Consider the following 13,945-nt stretch of genomic DNA (forward strand, 5'->3'; position numbering starts at 1 on the left):
TGTTACTCACAAATCTCTTCTGTCCCCACATAATTTCTGGCTAAAATGTAATCACTTTAGAATGATCTGATTCCCCTTGTTCTTCTCAGGGTAGCAACTAAACTCTTTGGGATGGAGTGCATAGGGAGGGGGTAAGAAGAGATATCTGATTTCAGATGTGAACATCCTTGCCTTTGACCTCAGAAGCTGATGTCCACGTTTCCATTGCTTTTGGATCACTGATCTATGCACTCAGCTGTGTCCTTAATTTTGACCCCTAGGCCGTTCAACCCTTTGTAGTCCTCCCAGCCTCTTTGAAGGGTCTTTATTGCCATAGATACTAAAGAACAGGTTTGAGGGCTTTCCTCTGGCTCTTCATACACAAATGCTTCATGCCAACATGCTGCTGTCTGTTGGCTTATTAAAGAAAACCCCCAGGACCTTGGTTGTTTTCCTGATCGCTATGCTAGTAATAGAACTCAGATATTTTCTGTCTTCAGATCTTAGGAACATATCTCGGGGTTCTGTTATTTTTAACTCCATAGTTTCTTTTAGGCTAATCTTGACTGTGAAGACGAGGCACAAGTCCCTTCTTGGGAGATACACACTAATACCTCTAGGATGAGAAAATTGGTTCCTCTTTGCGGCAGACTGCATTACTGTTTATAATTAAACCACCACCCATCACTGCCCTGTAAGATTGTATTCCATGCCTATTGACATGTGATTTGCCTCTGGAAGCTGTCAACTTCTCCAGTGACTTGGGGTTTGGATCTATGAAAGGTTTTGGCCAATAGGATTTGAGTGGACATGTCATGATACATTGGAGAAGCAGCTTTAAGAGGTCTCATGTGTTTCCACCAGCCCTCTGGCTCTTCCCATATGCTGTGAGAATTGCCAAGTCCCAAATAGGGGCTGCTTCTTCAGCCTGGGACCTGGAACAAGAAGACCCAGGGAGCTGATCCACAGCATGTTATTAATACAAACAAGAAACCTTGTGGCAATTCGCCATCGGGATTTGGGCGTTATTTGCTTTTACAGCAAAACTAATACATTATGGTCTAATGTCTGTCTTTCTTTCAGCTCTTTAGAAGCTGAAACTCATGAAGTACAGCTACTGCAAAACCAAACCTTTGACTTATGAGACTATTGTCACACCATGAGCTTGAAATCTATTAAACAAACATCTGAGAGTTGCTTCTTCTTTCTTCCTGAGGCAGGGAAGGAAGTGCTCTGGCTGTTTGGGAAGAGTCTGAGACCAGAGGTAGAGGACATGGAAATGTAGGTGTATGTGTACAGAGCTGGGGGATGACACGCCTCAGTTAATATTTCATATTTTTGTCCTGACATACAAAACTGCACAAAAGAATGAAATATACCACTTGAAAACTCCAAGATAGCTATCCTTTCTATGCTTAAGGGATTTATAGGGCAGATTAGTCATTTCTTTAAGCAACTGTAACACGAGGCAATAAATATTAAGCGTGTCAGCGAGGTGTGCAGAGAAAGTGCTATGGAGCTCATTGAAGAAGAGGCCTTTAAGGATAGGTGGGATTTAGAAATGCAGGGATAGGCGAGAAAAAGCACTTTGCACTCAAGATGCAGATAGAGCTAAATTACAGAGGAGGGTGAGTGCCATGGATGGGGCCCATCCATGAGTAAACAAGTAAATGTGAGTGACTTTATTTTGTTCATTATTTAGGAGACTGGTGCGAGGGTCAGGTCAGAAAGGTTAGCAGAGGTCCAGTTGCAGTCCTAGCTAAAGAGTGTAGACTGTGACATGGCTAAAGAGCATGCAGAAAAAGGACTGGAAAGTGGATTTCAGCAGCATTTATTATTTTAAAAACAATGTGTCCATGTAAAATTTTGACACATAAAGTATGTATACATAAACAGTTGGAGAATCAATTCAGAAAAATTCTGTTATCTATTTAACCCTGATAGATTACTCTCCCCAAATGGCTTGGGTATACTAGCTGTGTGTGTATGATTGCTAAACAGTCACTGTATTTATGAAGTCATTTCTGGAAAACAGTCAATCTGGTTTGTTGTTAGTGGTACTGGATGGTATGTTTCAGTCAAAGAAACAGCCTTAATTGCCTGCAGTAGTTGCTTGCTATGAGGGCACATCTTGCTATACTTAGATCTCCTTGACATTTTAATTAATGATTAAAAAATAAGCACATGAATGTGTGAATGTACCTAATGGCACTGAAGTGTACACTTAAATGGTGAAAATAATAAATTTATGTATATTTTGCCACCCTCGCCCCCCCCCCCATCTTCTTATGGAATAGTTTACAAATTAATAGAAGTTTGGAGCTGGAAATTCCTCAGCTCATCTAAGTCAACTCTACAGGTGTTGAAGTTGCCCACGTGATGATGTGACATTCTAGCATTAGATAACCTCTTCCTGGTCTTTCCTACTCTGCAGATAGGGATCCAGGGGTCAGGAGAAAGCCTTCTCTTTCTCTTGCCCACTGTAGCATAGGAGAGAGGGTGTGTGTGTGTGTCTGTGTGCCCTGGCGCGCACACGCGCTCTTGTCTGATTGGAGACCTCTGAACCGTCAGCCACGCTCTTCTTCCATCCTGGGGAGAGGTGTAGTTTAAAGGTTCTGTCACAGCACTTTAAAGGATCCTGGACAATTTGGCAGGAGCTTAGGAGGCAACCATCGGACTGAAGGCGCGGCTGGAGTGAAAAGGTTTGGATCTCAACGACAGGAGATGAAAGTTGGCAAAAGCTCTGCCCAAGCTTTTGCTCTGGATCAACTTTCCAGCGTGTTTGTGATGAACAGCACTTAGGACCTGTCCGCTGGGTGGTGCACCCTCCTTCCGCCCTGTGCTTGTTTCCCATTCCCGCCCCAGGGGCCCTGCTATCGCAGTGCCCGCAATTGTCCCGCGCGCACCCGGCCTGTCAGGGATGCTGGAGACACGCGTGCAGCCGCTGCCGCGGCCGCCGCCGCGGCCGGGCTGCCCCGCCTGGCACATGCGCAGTGGAGACGCCGGGCCGGCGCCTTCAGTCTCCTCCTCCGCCGCCTCCCGGTTCCGCAGTCACTTCCTGCAGCTGTTTCCCAGTGGGTACGGCTGGACTGACTTTTGACAGTCAGCCTTCAGCTGCGGAGGGGGCTTGGCGGGGGCCAGCCGGGAAAGTTGCGTCGAGAGAGGCGGAGTTGAGCCGGGCCGAGCCGGGTGCGCGGGGCAGACGGTGGCGGGCGCCCGGCGTGGACGCGGCGCCCAGACTCCCCGCGCGTCCCGAGGGTTCCGGTAAGTGCCGGCGATCGCGAGCCGCGGGGCATTTAGGACGAGCCCCGGAGCGACGGCGGCTAGCGGTTCTTTCGGGTGCGGGCTTTCCACCTGCCCTCCACGTGACAGGCTTGCGCTGCTATTTGTGTTTGTTTTTGAGCATTTCACGTGCACCTTTTGGATGGTCTAGGCGTGCTGCTGCCTTGGCCCTCACGCTTGCCCCCGCCCGGTGGGAGACCGGGGATTCCATCTTTCGTGATGGCATCCTTATGGGATCGAGGTGCGTGAGTGTGTGCGCGCTCGTGTTTATGCAAGCACATATTAGGAATGTAAGGTATACGTGGGCGATACTGAAGTGTATGTAGCTTAGATTCAAACGTGTAAATGGTTCCCTTGGGTTCGGAACCGTCTTAGCTGAGACTGGAAAACATTCGCCAATTCACCAAGGCCTCTTCTCCCCCAGATCCCTGCATTCTTCTGAATCTTCCTTATATGATAGACCTTGCCTCAGCTGATTATTTTTCTATTTTTCTCTCTTTCATTACTTCTCGCTGCGTTCTGATGACCTCTGAGTAATGCTCACCATTTCCCCCTCATTTCCTGAATTCCCAATTACTGTAGACTTCCCTAGTTTGCTGTGGTACCAATAACCTGTTCCTTTACACTGTATTCTTTCCTCTGTAGGTTTCTCCAACTGAGAAAGTGATTGTCTTTAATACAGTATGTGAAAAGTAGGCCCCAGTCTGGTCATGAAAACTATGCCATGATCATTCCTTTTCTTCAAACAGGGTACACCATGAAAGCTTGACTTTCTTTATTGTTCCCTCAACCCCTTCCAAACCAGGACGTTAACCACCATTAAGTCCTTCGTTTATGCCACTTAAAGCATCAGATTGAATGGTTTTTAAGGTCTGAGGAATATATTATTTACATTAGCCATCAAGTTAGTTTCTTTTACTCTAATGCAGTAGTTGAACGGATCCGAGTCGCATACGCTTTGGGTTTCTCTATATTCTATCACTAAAGACTTTCACTAAAGACTAGGTTTTATTTCTTTCAGATTTAATTTTTATGTTAGGTTCCCCGCCCCCCGCCCCCAGCATGGTAATACTTGATGTAGTTGTCATGCACATATCCTTTTTGGGAGTTGACATTATCATTTTGCTTGTTAAATATCACAAGAAATAATTTTGGAATATCTGGCCATTCTTTAAAAATTATAAAGATAAAATGTGATAATGGGTAGTTCGTACTTGGCAAGAATTTTTTCCGTAATGCACAGGATTTTATCACCTCTGGAAGGGCCCTCTTGGACCTTTGTGCTTTGAGACTGGACTTTATTTTGATGGAAACCTGTAGGCAACACTGGGGGGATGCGTGCTGGAATTTCCTCAAGTGGGAGTGAGCTTTCATAAAACAAGTCCAGACATGTCTAGGCAATCAGTAGTGTTTGATTTTGTTTGTATTGTCGATTTCCTTTATCCAGATGTTTCAACACTCTCCTCCATTTTCTGAACTGGCAGCTTGTTTGTGGCAGTTTGGTAGCAGTATGTCTCTGTACAGGTGGCATGTGTAGTCTTTTAATATTACGAATTATTATAATTAGATAGCTAACTTTTTGAAAAAGTGGCTTTGTCTCCTTAGTTTCCCTTTTTCAAATATCCATGCCTGTCTTGTTTCATTTAATCGAGAAGAATAATATGATTATAGAGAATCTGACTTTTTAAAGGTTCTAAATCTGTATTGCTTTTCTTTATGTTCTTAGAGATATGGACAGTATACTTCTGCTTAAGAATAAAATAATATTGTTCTTTTAAATATTATGATGAATGAGAAGTATTGTTGAATATCATGACTAATAATTTTTGTATTTTGCTCTTAACTCCGTTATTTTGCCATTGCCCTGATATCCTCTGCTGCCCCCAGACCCTGAATTTAGTATAAAAGTTACTACTTGATTGCAGTTTCCACAGGTATACTTATAATTGTGCTAAAAGAGATGTTTAACTTTTTAAAATTTTGGTTAATTTTAGTAAATCTATTATCGTCAGAAAATGTACACATTTCTATTGCAGCTGGAAAATTTCAGCAGTTTAAAATAGCCATATTTTATTGACCAAGAAAAGAGGTTTTAGTAGTGTTGAGAGAGTGGAAGGAATTGTGTGTTTTGGAGTAAGGATTTTAATTTGGGTTAATTAGAATCATGGGAACTCAGAGCGTGTACTGTGGTTCATTTTGAGATACTCAGGGTTAGAAGATGCCAGCTGGGTGGGAGGCTGGAGAAACCATGTATAAAATTGAAGAGGTATTGGAACGTATTGGATCTTTTCCAGAATTGAGATTATCAGTTACTTAATAAAAAGGAGAAAGGAAATTGCTGAAAGACCGATGAGGAACTAGAATTAAATTGGGCTAATGGTAGTGTGATCCATTACCTCATAGGACATTTAGTTGATACATTATTTTATGCAGGTAATTTATGGCTAGAAGAAGAGAAAATATTCTGATTTTTTAGGCAACTCATGAATGTAAGGCCATACAAAGTGGGGTCCTATGCTTAAGGGCCTACAGGGAGCAGGCAAGTAGCATAGATACAGACAGCAGGCCAAGTGGGGAAGAAGGTGGCCCCAAGAAGGCAAGCCTGGCTACTGGCCTCTCAGCCTCTCAGCACTGACTAGCTACTTGTCCATATAGGACCAGGTGCCAAGTGTTGCCAGATCATCCTTTTGTCAAGAGAAGCCAGGAATTTCTTGATTTTTAAATGTTGATGACTAATTCAATTTAAAAAGTGAAAGCAAAACAAAACACTGTATATTCCAAACAGAGGACATCTGAAGTTGCATGTGGCCCACACGCTGTCTACAGCCTCTGCTGGGAGGAATCATTGGCTTACCTATTTAACTATTACTGGTTGATGGGAAGGAACTCTTTTATTTATTTTTGTTACACTGTAACTGAGTTATTCCTAAACTTCCTTGATATTTTAGCTAGCTCTCAGAGTGTTTTCAGGGTTCCAAGACATGACAGTCTTTATTTTGCTCTTTTTGACATCATCTGGATGGAAAGACTAGTTTGGATGGAAAGGAGACATTTGCTAAGGTTCTTAGCCTGTAGTGTTTTTGTCTATGCATAATTATCATCAAGAGTATTTAAGTGTAAGTGTGCCTGAGGGAAGGGGTCTGGACTAGGTGACCTTTGATGTCCATTTCAGCCATGTGACTTTTAGATTTAATTAGCCATGGATGCAATGCTATTAATGTTCATGGGCCAGAGGGACCGCAGTTGGAGCTGTGCCAAGCAAAATAAAGCGAAATCTATAAAGCTGTTCTCAGTGGAAGAGCATAGTGTCAGTGTGGATTAACAGACAGGGGAGGTCTGCTAGAGGAGGCAAAAAGAAATCCCAAAGGTGGCTTGGAGAAGTAGAGGAAGGGGTCAGGTGGTGTGGTCATTTACATGTCATATTGCTGAGGTCACATTTTTAAGTGAGCATTTTTTTTTCCCCTCTTGATTCAGATTTGAAGACCTGACTTCTCATCGCCCATTGGATTATGCCCAAGGCTTTCCTACCCAATGATCCTCTTGCAACACGCCGGGCTTCCTCTGCCTAAGCGGCCCTCATCCTCTCCTCCTATGTCAGTGGCCGCCAGGTCTACAGGAACCTTGCAGCTTCCGCCACAGAAGCCTTTTGGGCAGGAGGCTTCCTTGCCTCTGGCAGGGGAAGAGGAGTTACCTAAGGGAGGAGAGCAAGACTCTGCCCTGGAGGAGCTATGTAAGCCCCTGTACTGCAAACTCTGCAATGTCACCTTGAACTCAGCGCAGCAAGCCCAGGCTCATTATCAGGTAAGGAAAGAAAAGAAAACCAGGAATTTAGTGAGAGAATGTTTTAGGGCTTTGCTCATTTCAGAGTCATGTCTCCAGATATGACCAATTGTGCCTGGAATAATCAAGATGGCTTAGTGAAGAACTAGATATTAGTTTGTCTGATTAAAAAGCATAAGGTTCCTACATTAAAAGAGAGCATCACGTTTCACAGAATGGACTCTCAACGTAACTGTGTGGCATTTGATAGCTTACTACTTGTTGTAGGCAAATGTGCATCATCTGTGCTTGTGGACCAGGGTGCAATCCTCAGGTGAATAGGTATTTGAAACATAATGTACCAAACTCAGTTCAAATGGTTTATAAGAATTAGCCTTATAAATATTATCTTGTAGCTAATACAGTTTATCTCAGTGCAAGGTAATCTCTATGAATCTTACACTTTGTCTCTTTGACCTCTGACTCTTCTTATATAACCTGTCACTCCTAAGGAAAACATGTATTTTTCTGTCGTTAGAATAAAATGACGTTGGAATATTGAGCCTTACCCTTCATAGGAAGCATACTGTGGTTTCTTTTAGCCCGTTAGTGTGAACTGATAATCATTTCTAAGGTTTAAAGCTTTCACCTCCATGTAGAATGGCTAGCAGAAAGGAAAATTTTAAAGGGTGTTATTACCTAAGAACAAATAGAAAGCTAACTTTTGGCTCGAAAGAGAGGGTACGGTATTTCTTTTTATTGTAGATTGCTATCCGTATACAATTATGTAATTTCCTTTTTTGGAAAAAGGCGACCTGAGAAGCAACTGGGGCCAAACACCACTGAATGAAAGGATGTCTTCTGGGTCAGCATTGATTTGGCTGTTTATTCTTTGCACGAGTAGCTGCGATAATAAGACGTAAGGTAGAAAGATGACTTATACAAGTATTTCTTCCATCGTGCCACTATAACCATCTCTAACTTACGGGTTTTATTCACTGTAAGTGTAAATCTTTTTTGTTTTGTTTTGATCCTAAAGACTGATGACTGTGTCACTTTGTGATTGTACATCAGAAATATTGTGATGGTATATTGTTTTCCTGGGGATTTGGGGGAAGAGACAATGTGTGGCTTCCCCGGAGTTCCCTTTGTTTGGGTTTGTTTGGCCCTCAGGTGCAGAGGATTGAGTTAATTATATCTCAGATCTTGGCACATGTCCTCATTGGTGCATGAAGGCATCTTCTGGTCTTATTTTTACATTTTCTCCCCTTCCCCAGCCCCACTCTCATTCTCTCTGTGTACCACTCTCCACCACAGTGTTTGATACAGGGTCTTCCTTTGCCTCTTTTACTGTTTGAGGGGAGTCAGGATAATGCTTGTCAAACCCAAGACTCAGTGCTAGTTTTCCTCTTCATTTATTCCTGCAGAATGGCCAGTTTTATAGGCTAAGACTCACTTTGAAAAATCAAGCTTAAGTTCTCAAGGTTTGATTTTTAAGTCATTAACTTGAGAGAAAACCTACCTGTGTGTGCCCTTTAAAGAAGAGTTGTTTACTTTTATGAGGTAAAACTCTTGGGCAATGTGTAATTTTAATCTGTGTGTATGGATTATATCTGTATCTCCTGCCTTTTTTCCCCTCCTAATATCACTTTATGGCTCTATAGACAGTAATGGATGCTTCTGGTTATGAATAGAGAGAATTCAATTTGAAGAGGGTCATTGGATTATAAGGCTTAACCTAGATAAGAAACAATCTGCATTTATTGTTGTTTTTTCTTTGATTCTACATTTGTGTGTGTGTGTGTGTGTGTGTGTGTGTGTGCGCGCGCGTGCACGTGTGTGCTCTGAACTTTTTAGTTGATAAGATTAGTAATTGTACTTAATTTCAGCTCTGTTCATGATATGGTAAATATGTAAATTAGAAAACATGAGAACAGGGAAGTGAAATTTAGATAAATGTCTCTATAATCAGAATTTTTAAGGGGAAAAGTTGGAGAAGGATAGCCTGTCAAAGTGGATAATTTAAGCAGCCAAGAACTAGGGTAAAAATAGAGTAAAGAGAAGCAAGTGGGTATAAAGAAAGTAGAACCTAATGGAAAATTAAAAGTTTGGGTTTTTTCTAAGTTTGTTTCTAAGAGCTTAGAAGCAAAGATTTGAAAGAAGTCAGTGTCATTGTTAAAGAGGGAGGTTTTTTGTTTTTGTTTTCCCTTTACAGAGAAACAAGGGAAAGCAGTTAATGTATGAGCGTGTGAAAGTATGGTACAATTTTATTAGCATAGTATAGAAGGAAAGTTAATTTTATTTATTTATTTATTTAAAGTTTATTTATTTATTTTGAGAGAGAGAGAGGGAGAGAGAGAGAATCCCAAACAGGCTCTGTGCTGTCAGCGTAGAGCCTGATGCAGGGCTCAATCTCATGAACTGTGAGAGTGTGACCTGAGCTGAAATCAAGAGCCAGATGCTGAATGGACTGAGCCACCCAGGCACCTGGAAGAAAGTTAATTTTAGAAGTAAAATCTGAATGTCAACAAGATAGATGTGGTTGAGATGAGCGAGTGTGGATCAAAGAGTAGGTCAGAATAATAAACAGTCAGAGCATGGACATAACTTAGAGGTGGGTGAAACCACTACAGAAGGGAAACAGAAATGTCAGCCTGTAAGATGCATCAAAGGCTAATAGACAGTCCACCAATAGACAATGATTAAAAACGGCTGCTGAAGGGGCGCCTGAGTGGCTCAGTCGGTTGAACTTCCGACTTCGGTTCAGGTCATGATCTCACGGTTCAGTTCAGTTGCTGAGTTTGAGCCCTGCATCGCCATCTCGGCTGTCAGCACAGAGTCTGCTTCAGATCCTCTGACCCCTTCTCCCTCTGCCCCTCCCCTGCTCTCTCTCTCTCTCTCTCTCTCTCTCAAACATAAACATTAAAAAAAATTAAAAAGAAAAGGGCTACTGAAGACCAGGGTAAGACCAGTGAGTAAGGCTTACCAAGAACCAGGAATAGGCAGAACAGTAATGATTGTAAGTAGGCTAATAAAACGAAGTGGTTGATGAGGTGATGGAAAGTTTTACTTCTGAAAACCTGCTTTATAATTTTTAATACCGAGTGATACCAAGACCACAAATTCACTATTTCTCTTATGCGTGAGATAAAAGGGGTCAGTGGTAGCCTGTTTATAAGCTAGAAACAGGTTTGTGTGAAATGATAAATCACGGTGATTACATTACTCAAAACGTTTTAGTCAGTTGGTGCCATTGTTGAAATCGCAAAGTTTCAAATTGCCCAGGGTATTATAAACAACCTTCAGTGTGGTGTGGGCAGTGTTATGCTAGAGTCTAACTGTATCATGTTCCAGAAATCCAGGACACACAATGGAAGCTGCTCATTATTTCCCTTTAAACTCACCACCTTCTTTCCCTGACATCCTGATGTTCCTGTGTTGGGGCTGCCTTCGCAATGACCCCTGGGTATCTGTGGTCACCACAGATTTAGTTTTATTCCCAGGTCTTTTTAACCCAGTCCATCTGCTTCAAAATACCTTGAGTTGTTTTACTTTTAATGAGATTACCTATTTTCACAGTCTCACAATTATGGCTTCAGTTATATCTTAATTTAAAATAAAACCTTTGGAGGAAAAACATCTCTTCATTTTATTAAAATCTGTCTGCAGGCTTCAGGTCACTTAGGGCAAGCCTGGCATGGAGTAACACAACACTGTTTTAGCAGCAGACATGCCCAGAGGAAGAACTACTTTGGATAGAAGGTCGTTAGCAGAAATAAAACAAGCAACCAAAAATGGATAAATTTTGCCAGGGCATCCACGATTGAAAATAAAGTCAACCAATTTATTTGCTAATTTGTGTGTCGATTTGAAAAATAACTGCTCACTCAAGGTGCATTTCCAAAGTTTGTCATAAACATAGATCTATTTCTATTTGTAATATTTAGCAGCCAAATAACAATGTACTGTATTAATTAGATTAATTTGAAAGGGAGACAGAATGCAGGTTAAAAAAAGTAGTTCTACAGTTGTGATGCTGATTGTAGTGATGTTAATTGATAATGCAGAGAATGCAATTGATGTTATCCCAAAGTTTGGAGTACTGATTTTGGTATTTATATTTTAACATTGGCTACCCGGTTTCATGATCAGCAACTCTAATCGCAGCTAATTTTTATGTTTTTCAAAATTCTCCCATCTGGTTGTTTTCCAAACGAACTTGCAGTGGACTGAGTTTAGTCAAAATGCACTTACTAGAAGACAGGAGGTCTCCATGATCCTGCCAGTGGCTGTGTCTCACCAGCTTTCTGCCTCTCCATCCTAGTCCCCTTGACCTCATTCCTTCTTATTTCAGAAGAGTACATATCCCTTCTTCTGTACGAGGCTGATTCCTTGCCCTAACTGTGGATTTCATCACCTGTCATCACTTCTTTACTTCGATCAAATTAAAAACCTGCTCAGGTTTTTCTATATAAATAAAAATAGCAACAGCAACCTTTCCTGTGCTTTTAATCCCTTTCTTTGGCAACTTTTCTCTTCTCTCCTAAGAGTTCTGACAGGTATAATTGTCCTCTCCTGGTCTTAATTTTCTATTCATTCACTGCATTCTGATTTCCGTTCCAAAATTCTACTGAAATGGTCCTTTCCAAGGTCACCTGTGGTCTTACAGGTCAAATCTAGTTCTTTCTCGACCTTTTGTAGCATTTGCCACTAGGAACAGCTTCCTCAAAACATTTAAAGAAATTTTAACTCAAAATAATGCATATAGAACAAAGGGCATATAATGAAAAGTGGTAATCACCTGTTCTCTCTTCCTCTTCTATCCCTTCCTTTTCTTGTCCATTCTGCCTTCCAACTCTCATCTTGTGTTGGCAATAGTTTTACTTTGACACTGTTAAGGTTGATCACATTTTTGTTTATTTGATAATCAAATTAAAATTTCTGTTGCTCTATTTATAAGGTTGATTCCAATTGTTGAAAGTTGACATTCAGCTTTTGCATTACTATGAGTAGGGAACTATTGTCCACAGTAGAACTGTTTTCTTCTCTGTTTCCAATGTCACGATCCCATGCTACTCAAAAGCGAAGTTCAAATGGATGACCCTTTCTTGAATGCCACCAGTTGCTCAAAATCATGCCCTTTTTAGTTCGTTTCATATGTGGATTTTAACTGCGAAATAACCTTTTGTTTTTCCTCGAGTTTCTGATACTTTAAAAACATAGGGAGAAGAATCTTATGAATTTATAACAATTGCTAGCTTCTTAATCTTTGTTTTTATTGCTTACAATCCGTTTTATTTATCCTTATTAGACCCACTGATTTCCTGTTCTAGTTTGGACTAGTTGTTTCACATTTGGATCCTGACTTCATTGTGCAGCTTATTGTATATCCTAGAGTTTTTCATTGCTTTTCTTCTTGTGCCTTCTTTTTCTTACATAATATATCTTTATCATATCCCCATTTTCCCCTCCAGTGCGTCGCACTTTCCACTGTGTGGAATCCCCCCTTTATCCCAGATCCCTCCATCCTCCCATGCCCTCTGGGTTTGCTGCATCGATGTCAATTTTGGATTTCTCTTCTTCCCTCTCTGGCTTGGACAACGCTTTTCTAAATATACATGTTTTCTTCCTTTCTTTCTATTTTCCAATCTTGTTTTATTGAAGTACCTCTTCACATTACTTGAAGGAAGAAAGAATAAATATAAATGTACGTTACAATACATCTCTCTCTTTAAAATAAAGTGAGGGAGTAATAAATAAATTTTTCTGAGCCCTTGTATGTCTAAAAATGTGTGTATTATGTTTTCTTATGTGACAGTTTATTTTCATGTTGAAATTTTTTTTCCTAAGAATGTTAAAGGCTATATACCTCATTGTGTCTGCGTGTGTGTGTGTGTGTGTGTGTGTGTGTGTGTGTGTGTGTTTTGTAATCTAGAATCGCTGAAGAGAAATCTTACTCTGATTCTTACTCTTTTGTGGGTGACCTACTTTAATTTTGGAACTTTTCTCCTTGGAAGCTTTTAGGCTCTCCTTTTGATCCCCAATATCTGAAATTTCACAGTGATGGATGTGTTTAGTTGTGCCTCTTTTCCCATTGGCCTTGGTCAGTGCTAGTAGTTCCTTTCAATTTGCATATTCCTGTTTCTCTTGAGCTCTGGGGGATTTTCTTTGATGCTGTTTCCTTGATAAAATTCTTCTCTATACTTTCTCTCTTTTCCTGGTAATTCTGGTAGCCCTTGCCTAGACTAGCTGGATCAATTCTTTATATTGCTTATCTCTTCTCTCTTTCATCATTCCTTTATTTCTAAGAGGTATTCTAACTCTATATTGAATTTTTTTACTTTGGCATTTATGTCTTTAATTTTTAAGGGTCTCTTGTTTTCTTACTGTTTCCTTTGCTAGTATCTGTTCTGTAGGCTATTAGTTAAGAACATGAAATCATGGACTTTGGGGTCAGACTAGTCTTCAAATTGTAGTCTCACTAGTTACTAGATGTATGACATTGGAAATATATCCTAACTCCTCTCTGCCTCATGATGAAGAAGATGATGATGTCACTAGTAATAGTATGTGTAAGACATTTAGAACAGTTTCTGGTACCTGAGATGGTCCTTAATACTGTTGACTTTTCCTAGGGTGCAGTGAGGCGTGGTGGCTCAGGATTGATCCCAGCTCTGCCACTTACTTGTGGCTTTGGGCAAGTTTTATCCTATTTTATTAACTTTTCAGTTTGAATAACCTTTAACTTACAAGCTGGTTCCAGAAACACTACCAAAAATTTCTGCATGTACCTCATCCGGATTCCCCAAATGTGAATGTTTTTATAATTATAGTACAATGATCAAAATCAGAAAATTAACACTGATAACAATAATATTATCTAATCTACAGACTACATTTCACCAGTTGTCTAATGGGGTCCTTT

General features: G+C 40.8%; 1 protein-coding gene across 1 annotated transcript in view; it reads left to right on the forward strand.

Moving 5' to 3' along the window:
* Positions 1–3,029: 3,029 nt before the first annotated feature.
* Positions 3,030–13,945, forward strand: part of ZMAT3 (zinc finger matrin-type 3) — a 28,581-nt gene continuing 17,665 nt past the window's right edge. Inside the window, exons 1-2 of the mRNA XM_049629580.1 lie at positions 3,030–3,243; positions 6,736–7,062. Coding sequence (XP_049485537.1) covers positions 6,793–7,062 — 270 coding nt within the window. The 5' untranslated portion in view covers positions 3,030–3,243; positions 6,736–6,792. The remainder of the gene's footprint in view (positions 3,244–6,735; positions 7,063–13,945) is intronic.

The sequence above is a fragment of the Panthera uncia genome, chromosome C2 (assembly GCF_023721935.1).
Source record: "Panthera uncia isolate 11264 chromosome C2, Puncia_PCG_1.0, whole genome shotgun sequence".
In the NCBI taxonomy this organism is placed as follows: domain Eukaryota; kingdom Metazoa; phylum Chordata; class Mammalia; order Carnivora; family Felidae; genus Panthera; species Panthera uncia.